Source organism: Pristis pectinata, chromosome 5 (genome assembly GCF_009764475.1).
Source record: "Pristis pectinata isolate sPriPec2 chromosome 5, sPriPec2.1.pri, whole genome shotgun sequence".
NCBI classification, from domain to species: domain Eukaryota; kingdom Metazoa; phylum Chordata; class Chondrichthyes; order Rhinopristiformes; family Pristidae; genus Pristis; species Pristis pectinata.
The window spans coordinates 104,043,921-104,064,013 of NC_067409.1; the positions used below are offsets into that span (position 1 = coordinate 104,043,921).

Here is a 20,093-nt window from a genome sequence, read left to right on the forward strand (position 1 = left end):
TAAAGTGGATGATTATGAGTGAGCACAAAAGAGTGCACGGGCGCACGAATCTTGTGGGCATGACTGAATGCGAGGGCATAAATGAGTGCTGGAAGATGAGTATGTTACTGAGTTACCGCAGGTGTGTTAGAGTAAGTGGGTGCAAAGATAAAACAGGCGGGGGTAAGCAAATGAATGAGAAGAGGAACAAATGTGGAAAAGTGAGAAAGAGGGAGAGTGATTGGATAAATGGACGGTGAATGTACATGCTTAGCTGAAAATGTTCACTTGCAGGAACCAAGCTCAGTGTCAGGTTCAGTTACTGATGACAGGTAATGATGCAAGTAACTGTGTGATTTTTTTTGTTCTGAGAAGGGGACAAGGTATAAATAGGAAAGTGAATGTGAGTTAGCAAATAAGGGAGCATGTCAGTGAACTGATGCTGGTGCAAGCCAATATCCCCAGAAATTGTTTTATGTCTGATATTGTTGAGTAAAAAAAATGACAGCCGCAGAAATGAATAGAATATAGTTAGTCTATTGATTATAGTTTTAATCCTGTTAACCAGCAGAGGTTTGTTTGTAACTGCTGTGGGAGCAGAAATGCGCACCATTCACTGAGTCTACCTCCGTCTGCATGTGCACACACGTGTCTGCGTGGGTTTCCTCCAGCTGCTCCAGTTTCGTCCAACGTTCCAAAGACGTACGGGTTAGGAAGTTGTGGGCATGCTACATTGGCGCTGGAAGCGTGGCGACACTTGCGGGCTGCCCCCAGAACACTCTACGCAAAAAGAGATGCATTTCACTGTGTGTTTCGATGTACATGTGACTAATAAAGATATCTTACACAGATGCACACACACACACACACAGAGAGATAGAGACAGACAAGCTGACACACACAAAAACATAGACAGTGCATACAAGAAATAGAGTCCCACAGACCTAAAGGCACACATACAAGACGTGGACATTAATAGACATGCAGCCCTGGACAACTGCTGACACACACATGCACACGGACAGACAGAAAGATATACATCAACACATACAAAGACTCGCGCACACAGAGGCTCAGCGACCTCGCCCCTAAGGACGGAATGATTGACAGCGCGACGCTCGGAAGAGAGCTCAACTCACAAAGCCACATGTGTATGTGCGAGAGGGAGTAAGTTAGGACACCGACACTGGTGTTGCTGCTCAGTCAGTTCAGTGCTGTAGACAGGCACAGGCAACACATTGCAGAGGAAGGGAAATAGCAGCAGCAAGACTTTGAGCAACACTTGCAAATTAACAACTGCAGACAGACACAGATCCGAGTTGTCGCAGCTCACAAGACAGCGAGTGCGGACTCCACTTCAGTGCTGCAAGCCGTCAGAGAGAGCGAGCGGAGCCGGCTTCAGCGCTCCGGCTTAGTGCGTGCGGAAAGCGGCTGGAGGTGGCGCTTGCAGCCGGGGTGTGGGTGACTGGCCAAGGCGCCTCTCCTTCCCGATGTACCTGTCAGCTCCAACCGGCTTCCTCCTACGCGGCAGCCCTATCAGAAAACTCGGGGGGTTGGCAAGCAAAACTTCTATTTATTGAACTTGGTATTTTTTTTCTTCCCCCAAATTAAAACCATCATTAGGGACAATATTCAAAAGAACACTTTCTTCCCTCTGAGATAGAACATACAAAAAATGCAGGTTCTGGAGGTTGCAATGGACCCATTGCCGGTCATTGACAGAAACAGAGGGTCGTTCTTCAGAAGAGCGTTTGCGGTTTTCCAGCTTCTGTTGCTGATGGCACTTCTGAAGGCACGTTGGACCTGTGCAATTCTACCGTCGCGTGTCTGCTGCCCTGTTTAGTAAATTTAAATCTGCATATTGCAATAGCAAGTGGAACGTTTCAGATAAATGTATGATTTCTGTCCAGCTTTATCGTCTCATTATTATCTTTCAGAGTGGCTTTGCTGTTGAGGCGACTCGTGTCGCTGGAAGCGGGAGGACAGTCCATCAGGTGTCACCGTTTGAGTCGCTAGTGTTGGGTTACAACAGCGGTAAGTATCAAGGGCTTTGGGGTGTGATAAAGGATGCCGCTGCTGGCTTCAACACCAATAGTCAGGACACGCTGCATTCATGTTTACGTGGCGAAAAAGGCACTGTTTGTAATTTCTGAGTCTTGTGTGAGATGTGCAACGGGCTTCAACACAACGCTAGAGGGTGCTCCAACCCAGGGAAGATAGGTTTACTGCGGTGTCTCAACCCTGGAGAGCAGAACTGCGAAACGTCAGGCTGGAGCTCCGCACATTTCACCTACAGAATTAAATGTTTATTTTTAGTCGTTTGTACCTATTGATGCAATATCTGCATTCATTTTAAATTTGATTTTATTGATTTGACTTTTTATGGAAAAAATATTTACAACGGAATCAATTATTTAATATCAATCTCGTTTGCATGATGCTTAAAAGATAAAATTCAGTATATGTTGGAAGTCCGCTTGCAAAAAGGGAAAGCTGGAGAACTCAGCGTGTGTGTGTGTGTGTGTGTGGGGGGGGGGGGGGGGGGAGTAATCCCAGGTTTAGGAAATAAAACGTTCTAAATTAGTGATGAGATTATAGTGTATTTCAATGCAACTAAAGTGCATTTGAATTCTAAAGCTCTGCCGCCTTCCGCTTTTGTAAATTGGTTTATTATTGTCACACCTACCAAGGTACAGTGAAAGACTTTGTCTTGCATGCCATTAATACAGATCATTTCATTACAACAGTGCATTGAGGTCGTACAAGGAAAAACAGTAACAGAATGCAGAATAAATTGTAACAGTTGCAGAGAAAGTGCAGTGCAAGGCAGACAATAAGGTCCAAGGCCAAAACGAGTTAGGGGGAGATTTGTCCAAAAAAGCGCATAATCTCTAAATTTAAACAAAAGTTTATTCCTGTCATTTAAGGAAGTGAACAAATGGCATCCGTCTGTATAATTAATCTAAACATTATTGACCATAGAATTGTCCATTTAACAACTTGCTGGCTTCCTCCTCCTTCAATCTGTCGATCATAAGGTGTTCAAACAGATGGCCTGGTATGCAGAAGTATGCTTATAGTATGCAGAAGTGCTATGATTGTCATGGAAACAAATATGTAATGCAAAGTTGTGTTGCCTTGTCTGAGTGTATTTCCAATGTATAAACAAGTACATTTTCTCATTGACGTGGTTAGATGCCTCATGACAACACTATTTTTAAAATTGTATCCCCCCACACCTCATTGTCATCATTTTTATGAGTTTACCTCAAATAGAAATTCATGTTTTAAAATTTTCATTGGTAATAGACTGTTAATGCTCCCACGTTAAAATTTTATTTTGAAGTAGAATATGTGATGTAGAACTTAAAAGTGAAACACTGTAGTATGGTTGCTTGGATTAACTAGTAGCCATTGTAATGTTAAGGTGAAGGAAGATTGGAATGCGAAACCCATACGTTTGAAATGCAGTATTAATTCTCTGGAAATTAAGAACTAGATTTGCTAAGTTTCACAAGTTCAGGTGTTCAAGTGTCATGTACATCAGTAAATGCATGCTTAATTCATGAAGTAATCCTTCTTAGTGTGTACGTTCAGCATCATTACATAGAATAATGAATGGGATTATTTTCCTCCATAATCAGACATTAAGTAGATTATGTATCCTAGGAAACTTGAGTTTTGACTTACTTGTTAAACTAAATTACACAATAAAAGCGCAGTCACAATCAAATTGCTGAACATATTATGACAGTTCCCCTTGTTTCTGAATCAATTGTCCACCTCATGGTGCTTCTTGCACTAGTTATGTCACTGTTGAATATTCACCAGAGAGCATCCACACCTCTATGCCAGCAATAAAGCAATTGTTTTTTCTTTCCAGGATATTGTATGCTTGCATAATGTCCATTAATAATCAATAAGCCATTTTAAATGTGCTGTTTATATATCTTCCTGGCAACTCTCGTGAGCTTTAACATTGTTAACTCCAACTGCAATAATGACTAGTAATGTAAATATGCCAACAGCTGAATAACTCATACAGGCACAAATAATCAATTGCTTATTCAAGGCCACGTTTATCTTAATACATGCAACAATGTCTGCATTCAGCATCTTGCTTCAAAGATAGATATATTAATCTGTTGGAGAAAAAAAACTTGGATAACCACATTATTTTTAGTCATTTTTAAACAATATAAAACTGGTTAGATGCACTGTTAAATTCCAGTGAATCCTATAAGAAATTATACTTGTATATCAACCTTGATGTGGTTAAAACATCCAAAGGTGTTTCCTGTGATCAGATAAGTTATCACCCAATAATTTCCAAGCTGTGTGTGGCTTGCCTCCAAGTGTAAACTAAAACACGCATCAGAGACATAATGACTTGATCTAGCGACCCAAAGCCATTGCTGATTCTCCAGCCAATCCATGGTTCTCTGTAGAAGTCTCACTGTCCATCACTGGCATTGACCTGCAGCCATCTTCTGCTCTAGCTATGTTGGTTGTCTCTGTACGGTATCGGTGAATTGCTCATGGACACCAATGCAACAGCATGAATTTTCATTGATCTCCCAGCTCTCAGGTCACGAAGTCTGTCCCTTACACTATGTAAGTGTAGTGGTCCCCATTTCAAATGAAAGGGAGATGATGGCTGCTTAGAGAAAGCTGAAAAGAACTATTTCTTACTATTTATTTAAGTTAGTTTCAATATTTTAAATTGATTTTGTATGTGTGTGCATTTTAGTATTTTAATTGTAAAACAGAAAATTAATATTTGTAACAATATTTTTATTTCTAGTATATCCCAGGTCTTTCTTAATGCTTGTGAATGTCAAAGATGTTCACAACTGTTCAATGACAGTGGCAGCTTTGACAGCAGGTGAGCCCGGAGACTAGGCTTCACTGGCAGGCAGGCATCCCATCAGAAGACTACTTGGGGAAGGTAGTCAGCAATTTTGGACCAATGGGAAAATTTGCCCCAATATTTAAAACCAGTATTGCAGTCAAGTTTAACAGGACGTTATGTGTATTTAAACTATAGTTTTTGTCACTTTATTATGGAACCATGCAACATAGGTTAGCTTGGAATTTTTGATTTTTTTCTTTGTCCGTCGTGAATAAATTGATCTCGGCTAAAGTAGGATTAGGGGCGCTACACGTGGCTTGGGCGAGGAAGGGGAAGAATCCTCTTAGCAAGTGCATTGAGTGTGACCATCAGATGAAGAGACAAGAGTGTAGGCTAGGCAGCATTTACAGAAGGAGAAACAGTAAACCTTTCCACAGATGCTGCCTGACCTGCTGAGTGCTTCTAGCATTTTTCCATTTATGTTTTTGACTTCAAATATCTGCAGATTTTTAAAAAAATTTCCTGGACAGTGTGTGCTTTGCAATTCTGGCCCTCTCAGAATGGCCAGGCTTTAAAAATCTGTAAACATCAGTAGCTCCAAATGAATGCTGGAACACACTACCAGAGGAAATGATGGAGGTATGGAGGTAGGTACTTTCACAACATTTCAGAAGTACTTAAATGAGTGCTTGAAATGTCATGGCATAGAAGGTTATGGTCCAAGTGCTAGAAAATCGAATTAGCATACATCGTGCCCCACGTTACAGGGGGTGGATGTGTTCCTTGCAAATGGTCCACATCTTGATCTTCTGTAAAGCAAAGCCGTGTCATCCACATGTGCATTAAGAAACGCAAGTTGGAAAAAAATTGTGTTTATTAATTTACCTTATTTTTCACACACACATTCCATGAGAGGTAACTTTATTCCATATCTCAGATTTCTGGGTTGCGATTTGTGAATCCTGTAAGGGCAAATTCACGTAACTTGAATGGCCATAACTCGAGGGTCACCTGTATACAAGTATTTGTTGGCTGGCATGAACAGGATGGGCTGAAGAGCCTGTTTCCATGTTGTATGTGTCTATGACCATAAAACTTGATGGATGACTCATTGCTGGTCCCTCCATCTGGACTGCTCTTGCCTTACACCTGTAGTTGCCTGATCCAAGGGCTGATGGCCAATCATGTCGGCCCAGAGCATCAGAGACTCCACCCCCAGTTTTGCCAGCTGTAAAGATTCAGGATATCACTTAAGACTTTCTAAATGTCTCTAAAATGGATATTTTAAAACTATTAAAGTTGAAGTAAATAATTTTTAAAAATTATCAACATAAAACCACCAAAAGTCACATAATTAATAAAAGAAGTAAACTAAAGCAAAATAATTTCAGTAAAAAAGAAGTAGCCTTTCCATTTGCAAATCTACTTCCCTGCAGTCCCCATTGAAATTAATGTTGTGGCAGATCCTATGCCTGCGCTAGCCCGTTTCAGTTTTTTTTCATCCCATTATAATACTGGGGAATCTCGGCAAGCCTGGGCTTCACAGCTGGTCTCCACGTGGGATCCAGCACTGAAACAGACTGACAGATTCTGCATACCGAGTCCATCAGTAAGTCTGGGAATTGCACATTTGACTGTGCAAAAATAAAAGTTGTGAACTTACTGTTGTTTAACTAGCTGAATGCTGCTTGTAGCCAGCAAGATCTGACCTGACATGTCGCCATAATATCTGTTGCATATTAAGGCTTTTCCACGTAAGATGGTGCACAGACTGAAGTGAATTATAAGGGAGTAACCCACTGAATGAAAGCCACAAAAGTGAAACTTGGGCAGGAATTTATTATTTTTTAAATTGTATTACAAAGTTTGCATAAATAATGTTTCTTGACAAAATCTTATTTCCATGAATGAATTCAAAGAAAGGCAAAGACCTTTCATTGTTCATTGCAGACAAAGCACATTGTCCAACTTTGCCTTAACTCTTTTTAAAGAGCAGAACCACAGCGTGGCAGGATACAACCCCTGACTTATGATTTTCCCACGCGGAACATGCATTTCAGTTCTCAGTGAGTCGTGCTAAGCAGCTTTGACAGATGCAGCCTTTCATTTGAAGGAAAGGTAGTATCCAAGAATGTTTTGCTGACCTATCTCTCAGTGGAATTTACAAAAGCCCAGGAAGCTCTGTCATGATAATTTAGGGAAATTGTCTGAGCAAGACCCAAGAAATGGACAAGCGAAACAGAGGCGAGGTGAAGAAAGAGAGAATTAACCTGTCTTTGCGTTTGCTTTTTCACATGTCAAAGTTCTTGAGTATTAAATTCAGTGAAGGTCTTCAATGTACAATCCTACTTGCATATTTCAATAGGGTACTTGAAATCCCAGCTGAATCAGGAACAAACACCCCTGGGGAATATTGACTTAAAAATAACTTGCCTATCATTTTAAGATGTGTTTTAAGCCCAAAATGATTTTAAAGAACATTTTCAGTTGAATACTCTGAAACAAATGTACACAATAAATCGACATGTCACAATAAACTTAAAATAATTTCAAAATGCTATTTATTGCATTTGTGATATTTTTATTTGGAGATGACCACACTTTTGAGGAGGTGACACTGCTCTAAAACTAACAGATGTGGTTGTTCTTCCACAGAATACGAAATTGTGACTCCGTATGAAGCTGACAGCAGCGGTGATTACATCTCTCAGACAGTAATCCATCGGCAGAGAAAGAAGCGATCAATACATAATGTTGGTGGTGAATCTCTCTACTTCAAACTTAATGGCTTTGGTAAGGAATTTCACTTGGAGCTAAGGACTTCTGAAGGCCTAATTCCTCCTGGATTTACAGTTCAGACTTTTGGGAAACGAGGCTTAAAATCTGTAGAGCATTATCATCCAGAGGAGCTGTGCTTCTACCAAGGTGCTCTAATATCACATAACAACTCTTCAGTGGCACTTTCTACATGCAAAGGCTTGGTGAGTCAAACCAATTATTTTTTAACTAAATGTGGGTGGATAGGTTAAAGAGGGATAGCAAGTTGAGCTTATTTCCAAAAGAGTACTGATTTGCAGAATGTTATTGCTTTGTTGGCCAAGACTGAATATTATTTTTGTAGCTGCACATCCATTTCAGTTCAACTGCTTGTGTGGTGTCCAAAATTTAACCAACTGGGTTTATAAATGGAGCTTCTTTTATTTAAAAAAAAAATTGAAGATTAATTTCATGATCAGGCTTGTAGTTTCCTGATCTGTCTTCTCTATGAACAGTGTTTTGAGCTGGGACAACCAATATTCGGATTGTCCCAACAGTGAATGTAATATCAACTTGACTATGACAACACTCCCTATCTGTCAACGTCACCTTACATGCAGGTCTGCACAAGTGTTACAACGCACAAAATGTGAAGCAAACTGAATCACGGTGTGTACAGGGATGTTTATTCGGTTAAGTGTACGTAACATCATCTTGGCACTGTACATATTTTCATTTCAAGGGGAATGGATCAAACGGCTATACGGCTTAAAAAAAACAAAGGTTCGTTTTAGTCTCCATTTTGACCTAAATTCCACAGCAAAAATGTTACCTACAGCCTTTGAACTTGATTATTTCAATGCTGGAGCATACAGTTGTTTGAACCTTAGTGAAGATGGAGCAATTAAATCAACATTTCCCAGCCCTTGTCACATGACTTCCATGTCACCTGAGGATAGAAAAAGCAATGTCAAAGGAGGACATGGCCTTGTGTTTTCACTCCAGGTCACATGTTATGTTGATTTGGATATGTTGCCTTTCTTTCATTGTTTTTAACACCACATATTTCCCTATGTAATGCATTTCCAAGGGCAAATAAGGATAGGAAAAAGATGTTGGCCATTACATTCCACTATGACTTTCATTGTAAATTGCATATTGTAAGTGCATTTCAACCAAGGACAGAAGAGTTTTAGGGAAGTATTTCAGCTAGGACACTAAGTGTGAGCAGTAAATGTATCATTGTCACTTGTTTCCCTTACAAAAATAGATAAGCGATTTTTAACACTGGCTTAATGGTACCTGTGCAATTTACAATGAAAGTCATAGTGGAATGCAATGGCCAACATCTTTTTTCTATCCTTATTTGCCCTTTCAAATGTGATGGTGATCTAGCTGCTTGAACTGCTCCAGTCCATGTGATGATGATCTCTCAATATTGTTAGGTAGGGAGCTCAAGGATTTTTGACAGAGACAATGAAGGCTCGGCAATATGTTTTCAAGTCTGGTGTGAGATTTGGAAGGGAGTTTGCAGGAGATGGCAACTAGTACAGCTGTAACACCTGTCCTCCTTGGTGTAGATAGAGGTCACAAGTTTGGATGAGCTGTTGAAGAAGCCTTTGTGAGTTGCTGCGATGTATCTTGTTGTTGGGACATACTGCAGCTATATTGCTGTTGTGCTAATGGTGGAGGGAGGGAGTGTCTGGAGTGTTGTGTGTGCTGATCCAGCCACTGCTCTGTCCAGTATCATTTCAAGGCTGGAGCTGCACTCATACAACCAAGTGCAGATCATTCACCACATATCCGACATGTGATTTGGTAATAGTATAAGATAAGATATCTTTATTAGTCACATGTACATTGAAACACAGTGAAATGCATCTTTTGCATGGAGTGTTCTGGTGGGCGGCCCACAAGTGTCCCCACGCTTCTGGCGTCAACATAGCATGCCCACAACTTCCTAACCTGTACGTCTTTGGAATGTGGGAGGAAACCAGAGCACCCGGAGGAAACCCACACAGACATGGGAAGAACATACAAACTCCTTACACACAGTGGCCGGAATTGAACCCGGGTCACTGGTGCTGTAATAGTGTTACGCCTGGAAATTTGGGTGAATTATTCAATACAGAATACAAACCTCTGGCTTGCTTTTTTAGCTGTGGTGCTTAGTGGCTGGTCCAGTAAAGGTTCTGGTTAATGATGACCCTCAGATGACGATGAAAGGGGAGCTTGACAATGGTAATGCTGTGAATGGTATAGGCGGGATAGGAAGTGTTGTCGTTAGAATTTTGCACATTTCAGATGATCATGCCTTGAAATTTGTAAGGTGAAAATTTCTTGCCATGTGGCAGTCCATCCCTGGATATTGATCAGATCTTGTCAAAACCTTGGATGATTGCTTTATCATCCAAGGTTTTGAATGGAAATTGAAACACTCCATCAAAGTCAAAAGTGAGGATAGTCATTGATGATGCAGAGAAGCTTATTGATAATGGTTGGATCTAGGACCATGCCCTGAGGAACTCCTGTGGTGGTGTCCTGGAGCTAAGAGGGAATAACTTACAACAACACAGCAATCTTTCCTTATCCTAGGTATAACGCTAGCCAGTGAAAAGCTTTCCCTTGATCCATACTGACTTCAGCTTTATTAAGACTGATTTGTGCCACATTTTGTGTAATGCTGCCGAGATGTCAAGAGCAATCATGTTCTTTCCTTGAACTCAGCTATCTTGTCCATATATTAAGCAAGGCTATAATGAGATTCAGGGTCAGGTGCTACCAGCAGAGCCCAAGTTGAACATTAGTGACCAGATTATTGTTGAGTAGTTGTCATTTGAGAGCAGTGTAGATGATGGCTTCCATTCCTTGGTTGATAACTGAATATAAGGTGATAAGGCTACAATTGGGTGGATTAGATTGCCATTTATGTGTACAACACACACCTAAGCATTTTCTATACAGTGTAATAGTGGTTTATAGTGACACATCCCAATGCACTTTACATGAGTGTTTTTAAAACCTATTGTATTACTGCCATGGTGTTACCCAAAAGGTACTAGCACGGATAGCAGATCGGCTGACTGGCAGAAGGCAAAGAGTGGGAATAAAGGGGGCCTTTTCTGGTTGGCTGCCGGTGACTAGTGGTGTTCTGCAGAGGTCTGTGTTGGGTCTGCTACTTTTCACGTTATATGTTAATGATCTGGATAATGGAATTGATAGCTTTGTGGCAAAGTTTGTGGATGATACAAAGATAGGTGGAGGGGCAGATAGTGTCGAGGAAGCAGCAAGTCTGCAGAAGGACTTGGACAAGTTGGAAAATGGGCAAATAAGTGGCAGATGGAATACAGCGTAGGGAAGTGTACGGTCATGCACTTTGGTAGAAGGAATAAAGGTATAGACTATTTTCTAAATGGGGAGCAAAATCAGAAATCAGAGGTGCAAAGGGACTTGGGAATCCTACTACAAGATTTCCTAAAGGTTAACTTGCAGGTTGAGTCAGAAGTAAGGAAGGCAAATGCAATGTTAGTATTCATTTCGAGAGGACTAGAATATAAAAGCAAGGATGTAATGCTGAGGCTTTATAAGGTATTGGTCGGACCACATTTGGAGTATTGTGAGCAGTTTTGGGCCCATATCTAAGGAAGGATGTGCTGGCATTGGAGAGGGTCCAGAGGAAGTTTATGAGAATGATTCCTGGGGTGAAAGGGTTAATGTATGAGGAGCGTTTGATGGCTCTGGGCCTGTACTTACTGGAGTTTAGAAGGATGAGAGGGGATCTCATTGAAACCTACTGAATATTGAAAGGCCTGGATAGAGTGGACATGGGGAAAGGATGTTTCCAGCAGTGGGAGAGTCTAGGACCAGAGGGCACAGCCTCAGACTAGAAAGACGTCCCTTTAGAACAGAGATGAGGTGGAATTTCTTTAGCCAGAGGGTGGTGAATCTGTGGAATTCATTGCCACAGACGGCTGTGGAGGTCAAGTCATTGGTATATTTAAAGTGGAGGTTGATGCATTTTTGATTAGTAAGGGTGTCAGAGGTTATGGGAAAAGGCAGGAGAATGGGGTTGAGAGGGGAAAATAAATCAGCCATGATCGAATGGCGGAGCAGACTCGATGGGGATGAGCCAATGGCCTAATTCTGCTCCTTATGGTCTTATGTTATCAATTAAAATTGACAGTGAGTGATACACTTAGGCATTTGAACAGGTGACCAAAACATTGAGGGAAAAACATTTAAGGAGAAGAAAGATGCCTGTGACCGCAAGAAACTGCAGAGAGTTGTGGACATCGTGGAAACCAGCCTCTCCTCCATGGACTCTGTCTATACTACTTGCTGCCTCAGTAAAGCAGCCAGCCCCACCCATCCTGGACATTCTCTCTTCTCCCCTCTCCCATTGGGCAGAAGATACAAAAGCCTGAAAGCACGTACCACCAGGCTCAAGGACAGCTTCTATCCCACTGTTATAAGACTATTGAATGGTTCCCTAGTACAATAAGATGGACTCTTGAACTCAATCTACCCCATTATGACCTTGCGCCTTATTGTCTACCTGCACTGCACTTTCTCTGCAGCTGTTACACTTTATTCTCCATTATATTATTGTTTTACCCTGTACTACCTCTGCGCTTGTATACAATGAATTGATCTGTATGAATGGTATGCAAGACAAGTTATTCACTGTACCTTGGTACATGTGACAGTAATAAACCAATATCAATTATGATCTGTGGGCTGAAGTAGCTACAGGCCTGTTCATCAGTGATGGGACAATGACAATGGAGCAGTGTTGGATGTTTGTTGGGCCAGAGGGAACAGAACATGGAAGGCTATGGAGACTAGCGTAAAATGAAGGGATGAGAAATTTAAAATTGGGGGAAAAAATAATCCTCCCCAGATACAAGTGCCTGGCTTATGGACAGCCCCGGACATGTCAACCAGCAAGTTGGGATGGGGATGGATTTGCCAGCTGCTGCGGGGCTGCAGGCACCTCCTGCTGGATGGGAACGGGGCATTTCCACCTACCTTCTCTCCCCACCCACCCCATCCCCGAGCTGTAACAGTCAGGCCGAGCCGAGCAGGGCTGGGGGCACTGAGCAGACCTGCACGCACTGAATCAGTGAGGCGAGCTGGTGGCCGCACTTACTGTGCCCACTTCGCTCTCCTGTCACAGCATTTTCTGTGACCCTCTCCCACATGCTGTTTTTGTTCATATCCGATTCATGAACTGTTTGAGCTATGATCAGTCTCCTGTCGTAACTTGGGAACTGCTTGTATTGTAATACCGGGTGCTGAGGTAGATCAGCTAACTTCTGGGGAGTTGGTGAATGGGACCAACTCCCCAGAAGTTAGCTGATCGACCTCAGTTGGTGTTGGTGAATGGGACTTGACTGGTGAAATGGCAGGGGTGCTCTGTGGAAGGAGGCAGATGAATCTTTCCACAGGCTATAGGTCCACTCATCACATGGAGGTGAGAACAGACTATATTTCCTAGCTCCCTAATGGACCTCAGTCCGGACTCTCTGCGATGACTGCAGCCGTCGTGACTTGGCTTCTCCAGGCTGAGCAGTTGTGAGCAATGTTCTGCCACTTTCTCAGTGGAGATACTGAATTTCCTGAGATCTTCCTTGACCTTGTTGCTGGATTGGAACTGTTCTCTTCCATGTCGTGGGTGGTTAAGAACATAAACAATGGGAGTAGGCCATCTGGCCCGTCGAGCCTGCTCCGCCATTCAATAAAATCATGGCTGATCTGGCCGTGGACTCAGATTCACCTACATGCCTTTTCCCCATAACCCTTAATTCCCCTACCATGCAAAAATCTATCTAACTGTATATTAAATATATTTAATGAGCTAGCCTCTACTGCTTCCCTGGGCAGAGAATTCCACAGGTTCACCACTCTCTGGGAAAAGAAGTTCCTTCTCATCTCCATCCTAAATCTATTCCCCTGAATCCTGAGGCCATGTCCCCTACTTCGAGTCTCACCTACCAGTGGAAACAACTTTCCTGCCACTATCGTATCTATCCTGATTCTTGAGTTGTCCATGGTACATGGTGCTTGGCAGATGATCCATGTGTCCCAGCTAGTGAAACCTCGAGCAGAAGTCCAGTCCATTCTATTGACAGATCTTGTTGGTGATCCATTGGTCACTAATGACCAAGGATTTTTCCAAGACATTGAGAATGGATGTTGGCCAATCTCCACTCTTGCTTTGAGTATTTGATCCAAGCTTCACAGCTGTAAAGAAGAAGACTAAGGGGACAAGTCTGATAGATGGACAATCTTGGTCCAGACACACACTGTAAGGGTACCAAAGGTGTCTAAGCTTTGCCAGTTTTCATCAAAGTTAAATAAGCTAGTAAACATTGAACTGAGGGAGCAGAAAGGATCGTTGTCCAGACCTTCATTATGGGGGTTGATTTTGGGTGTGCGGTTGGTATCCTGTGATATGGCAACTGTTTTCTTGATGCTGATTTCCATCCCGAACTAGATACTTTCCATCAAAGAACTTGGTCATTGTCATGTAAGATTCCTCAGGTGAATTAGAGATGAATGAAGCATCTTCTTAGAAGACTAGTCCCCAGATTGTAAACTGGATGACTTGTCTTTTATTCTGAAATTGTCTTCTGTTGAACGAGCTGCCGTGAGTCCTAAATTCAATGAGTGCAGCTGATATGGATGTTTGTAGCAGTTTCACGGATACTGGTAACTTGGTGAAATCAGTGGATCTGAAAATAAAATAAAATTCCCATTTGATCTGCTCAGTTTTTAATTTTTGGAGTGTGCCATAAAAATATTTTGATCGTTAACTAACGGTTTGAGATCTTTTGAAAGTGAGCCTTTTAAAAGTTCTGCTGACTAAGCACTATGAAATTACCTGCAGAGCGACTGCATTGGGGCTGCTTCCTGCACCCGTGCTGAGCTCGTTAATTTCATCAACTTTGCCTGCAACTCCCACCCTGCCCTCAGATTCACTTGGTCCGTCTCCAACACCTCTCTCCCCTTTCTGGATCTCTCTGACTCCATCTCCGGAGACAGATTAACTACAGACATCTACAAACCCAATCCCACAGTTACCTTCACTACACCTCGTCCCACCCTGTCTCTTGCAAGGATGCCATCCCCTTCTGCCAGTTCCTCTGCCTCCGCCACATCTGTTTCCATGATGAGGCTTTCCATTCCAGGAAATCTGAGATGTCCTCCTTTTTAACTAAAAGGGATTTCCCTTCCACCACAACTAATGCAGCCCTCACCCACATCGCCTCCATTTCCCACACGTCTCCCCTCACCCAATTCCCCCCACCCCCGACATAACAGGGACAGGGTTCCCTTTGTCCTCACTTACCACCCCATGAGCCTCCGCATCTAACACATCATTCTCCACAACTTCCAACGGGATCCTACCACCAGGCACATCTTCCCCTCCTCACCCCCCTCCGCTTTCCGCAGGGATCGCTCTCTCCATGACTCCCTTATCCACTCCTCCCTCCCCACCAATGACCCTCCCGGCACTTACCCCTGCAACTAAGTGCTACACCTGTCCCTACAACTCCTCCCTCGCCACCATTCAGGGCCCTAGACAGTCCTTCCAGGTGAGGCAGCGCTTCACCTGAATCTGAGGGTGTCATTTATTGCATCCGGCGCTCCCAGTGCGGCCTCCTCTACATTGGTGGGACCCGACGCAGATCGGGTGACCGCTTTGTCATGCACTTTTGCTCTGTCCGCCACAACAGCCAGGACCTCCCAGTGGCCACCCACTTTAATTCCACATCCCACTCCCAAACTGACATGTCTATCCATGGCCTCCTCTACTACCACGTTGAGGCCAGACACAGGTTGGAGGAACAACACCTCATATTCTGCCTTGGGAGTCTCCAACCTGACGGCCTCAACATTGATTTCTCTAACTTCTAGTAACCGCTCCCCTCTTCTCCCTCCCCTTTTTCTCCCTCCCTCCTCCCCCTTTGTCTACCCTTATTCCTGTGGCCCCTTCACTCCTTCTCTTTCTCTTTCCCCCACCCTCATGACCTGTCCATCTATTCCCCACCTCCTTCCCTATATTCCATGATCCACTGCCCTCTCCTACTAGATTCCTCCTCCTTCAGCCCTTTGCCTCTTCTACCTATCAGCTCTCAGCTTGTTACATCTCCCCTCTCCTCCACCCACTTACCTTCCCCCTCTCACCTGGACTCACCAATCACCTGCCAGCCTGTGCTCCTCCCCCAACCTCCTTACTCTGGCTTCTGCCCTCTTCCTTTCCAGTCTTGATGAAGGATCTCGACTCGACTCGACTATTTCCCTCCAGAGATGCTGCCTGACCTGCTGAGTTCCTCCAGCACTGTGTGTGTGTGTGTGTGTGTGTGTGTGTGTGTGTGTGTGTGTGTGTGTGTGTGTTGCTCCACATTCCAGCATCTGCAGAATCTTTTGTGTCTCCGTGAAACTACTTTGATGGGTTTTTCTCTTGTTTTCTGGAGTGGCAAGGTAATATTTTTGAACGTATGCTCATGATTGTGTCTGCCTCTTGCTGGTCTATTCCGTCAAAAAAACTTTTGAAACAGATATATCGCAGAAATGAGTTGGAGTACAGGAAGGAGATAGTGAGCTTAGTGACATGGTGTCATGACAACAACCTTTCCCTCAATGTCAGCAAAACAAAAGAGTTGGTCATTGACTTCAGAAAAGGTGGTAGTGCACGTGCACCTGTTTACATCAATGGTGCTGAGGTCGAGAGGGTTGACAGCTTCAAGTTCCTTGGAGTGAACATCACCAATAGCCTGTCCTGGTCCAACCACGTAGACACCAAGGCCAAGAAAGCACACCAGTGCCTTTACTTCCTCAGGAGGCTAAAGAAATTCTGCATGTTCCCTTTGACACTCACCAACTTACTGATGCACCATAGAAAGCATCCTATCTGGATGCATCACAGCGTGGTACGGCAACTGCCCTGCCCAGGTCCGCAAGAAACTGCAGAAAGTTGTGGACACAGCCCAGCACATCATGGAAACCAGCCTCCCCTCCATGGACTCTGTCTATACCTCTTGCTGCCTTGGTGAAGCAGCCAGCATAATCAAAGACCCCACCCACCCGGGTCATTCTCTCTTCTCCCCTCTCCCGTCAGGCAGAAGATACAGGGGCCTGAGGGCACATACAACCAGGCTCAAGCACAGCTTCTATCCCATGGTTATAAGACTATTGAATGGTTCCCTTATATGATGAGATGGACTCTCACAATCTACCTTGTTATGACCTTGCACCTTATTGTCTACCTGCAATGCACTTCCCTGTAGCTGTGACACTTTACTCTGTATTCTGTGATTGTTTTTACCCTGTACTACCTCAATGCACTGTGTAATGAATTGATCTGTATGAACGGTATGCAAGACAAGTTTTTCACTGTACCTCAGTACAAGTGACAAAAATAAATCAATACCAATTATACATATAACTTTATAAATATTTCTGAACAAGTGATTGTCATGGTGCGCTGAACATTGCTGCTGTCTTTCCCAGTCGCCTTGATCCCTGCTGGAGGATGTAGTGGATCCACTTCACGATTAAGCCCCCGACACTGGTAATCAACATATGTGGTTAACTGAACACAGAATGGTTACATTGATGCCTCGAAACGTGATTTTTTTCTTGTGTGGATAGCTTGCCTAAATAGATCAGTAGCCGCTGATTAATTTTCAGAAATTAGTCCCATTAATCTGTGGCTCATGAGAACTAAGAAACATTGAGATCATTTCACAGCTGTACATATCTAATGGTTTCAGCACCTTCTGATTTTATGTCTACGTAGTGATGGATTTAGCTGCAAGTGATCTACATCTGGCTCCTTAATAACCAAGTGATGAAGTTCCTGTTGACTGGAAAATGTAGAATTTGACTTTGATCAGTATACAAGATGTAGCTTTGCTAAAGGGGGTTTAATTTTGTAACCTATAAGCACTGTTTTATCCAATATTACAGCAGCTTTTATCTTTCAAATTTGTCTCTGCTTTAGTTATTGGACATGTCAGAAAATTTTGAGAGTAGAAAATTTTCAGAGGTAGTGGGAAGTGTTAGCTGATTTGTTTAAGTTTAATTATGTCACTAAGTACTTTGTTTTGATAAATTCTACATTATTGCATGATAGATCACCCATAAAATTGGATAGATTATAGGAAGGGTGAAGGTAGGGATTGTGGATATATTATTTACAACATGATTTAAGAAAATAACATAAAATAGTACCTTTTCAGTGGTCATGCCCTATATATTTGTAAATTTATTAAACTAAATGCCATTTGGAAAGCTTTTTTTCCCCATGTTTAATAGTTCTGCTTTCTTGTCAGTTCTTTCTCTGCCATGGCTTGAAGTACTGGGTATGGATTCATAATTGCTAGTTGGCATTCAGTATTATAAGTAGGGACATTTTATGGTGGTAACAGGTCTTGAGCTGGAACAACTGTCTTGCACTAATACCTTTGTTTCTAATGGTAGAATTGACTTGAATGGGTGTGCAGGAGAAATTACATCAACATTTTCTCATGACGCCTCATTAGAAACCATTTCCAGCTGCAAGGAAGAATGCAAGACGTTGCAGCTAAGAACTGTAAAGATGGAATGCACAGATTGATAGGCAATGCAGTTCAATAAATTTTTATTTAAAAAGAATCCTAACCTTGGCAGCTTCCCAGCTCACTCACCCCTGCCTCTGGGCTGGCTACCTGTTTGCATTGCTGCTATTCATTCCATATTCTACATAGCTATAATGTTGGCTTTTATCGTTTAAAACCAAGTCCTGTCCTTTAGCTTGCTATTGACTACGTAAGAAGGAAATGACTCCCTGGTGCAGATCACTCACCCTTGTTTCTGGCTTTGCCTGCCTTGTTAATCTTATTTTCTTTTTAATTACTCTGCTCTTGGGTCTGTCCAGCCAGAGGTGCTTAACCCCTGTTAGGATGATAGGTTCAAAGGGCAATAAGATTATTAAGCGAGATAGGAATGCATCTTGGTATTGGTTTATTATTGTCACTTGTACCGAGGTACAGTGAAAAGCTTGTCTTACAAACCGTTCGTACAGGTCAATTCATTACACAGTGCAGTTACGTTGAGTTAGTACAGAGTGCATTGATGTAGTACAGGTAAAAACAATAACAGTACAGAGTAAAGTGTCACAGCTACAGAGAGAGTGCAGTGCAATAAGGTGCAAGGTCACAACAAGGTAGATCGTGAGGTAAGAGTCCATCTCATTGTATAAGGGAACCGTTCAATAGTCTTATCACAGTGGGGTAGAAGCTGTCCTTAAGTCTGGTGGTATGTGCCCTCAGGCTCCTGTATCTTCTACCTGATGGAAGAGGAGAGAAGAGAGAATGTCCCGGGTGGGTGGGATCTTTGATTATGCTGGCTGCTACACCAAGACAATGAGAGGTAAAGACAGAGTCCAAGGAAGGGAGGCTGGTGTCTGTGATGCGCTGGGCTGTGTCCACAACTCTCTGCAGCTTCTTGCATCTCAAAAATTAATGGTGTTGTGTGATAAGTTAATAAGAATTCCATTGCTGCTGGAGAGAAAATCAACTTTGGGAAAGTGAAATGACTGATGTTCACAGCAGATACTGAGGAAGCAATTTGTTTGGATCAGATAACGTTTACCTGTGTAAGGAAAAAGGTTGTATTTTCAGCCTGGCCACTAGTAGATGAGCTATTTTCTTGCTGCATGTTGGAAGCCCCTGGGAACTGAATGTAGTAGCACAGGTGTCAGGAGAAGTGGAAGAAGTCCAGGTTTCAATTGGTATCTTATGTGGAAGAAAAAACATCTTGTGATTATTAAGGAGAAAAATTGTGTGCCTTTGAGAAGGATGTGTATGCAGTTGTGAATGTGCTGGAATAAATGGAATTGTTTAATGAATTATTTCAAATTTCACTTATCTGGTATGGATTAAATCATTTTATAATTGTTGAAAAATTGATCTGGTGCAGAATACAAAATTCAGAGCTAATGCATGACTTCCTTGTATATAACAGTAAATCACTTGAATCATAATAAGGGAAACGAGTGAATGACCCAGGCTGGAACCCTATGCTTTCGTAAGAAGCACTATGTATTTATTGCATTTTTGTATATTCTTGAAAACTGTCAGTGATCAGTACCAGTCAAGTGTTCAGAGTAAGAGGTTTAGTCACCATGCTGGCTTCCAGATGGAATGTTTCTGTTTGAAGTGCTGTGATTGAACTTCACCAACTTCCTCCGGCTTCTTATGATCAGCCTTGAAAATGTCTGGCGTATTGTCAAGTGCAATTGAACGTAATCCAGCTGCTGGCAGCTTCCTACAATATGTGGTCAGTGCTAGGTGCTATCTGCTTTGTTTGACCAGGTTTTTGTATCATTTTACTATATGTTGGTTTTATTTTTGGTAATTAAGAATATTGTAAGGATACAACATTTGTATATGAAGATTGTGGATTAGTGATTATATTTGCGATGAGTAGAATCTTGCCTGGATTATGGCGAAACCTG

At 42.5% G+C, this 20,093-nt stretch overlaps 1 protein-coding gene across 1 annotated transcript in view; it reads left to right on the plus strand.

The window, feature by feature from the left end:
• The first annotated feature begins 228 nt into the window (after nt 1-228).
• LOC127571000 (A disintegrin and metalloproteinase with thrombospondin motifs 16) overlaps nt 229-20,093 on the plus strand; it is a 167,196-nt gene continuing 147,331 nt past the window's right edge. Inside the window, exons 1-4 of the mRNA XM_052016972.1 lie at nt 229-311; nt 1,282-1,393; nt 1,917-2,013; nt 7,487-7,812. Coding sequence (XP_051872932.1) covers nt 229-311; nt 1,282-1,393; nt 1,917-2,013; nt 7,487-7,812 — 618 coding nt within the window. The remainder of the gene's footprint in view (nt 312-1,281; nt 1,394-1,916; nt 2,014-7,486; nt 7,813-20,093) is intronic.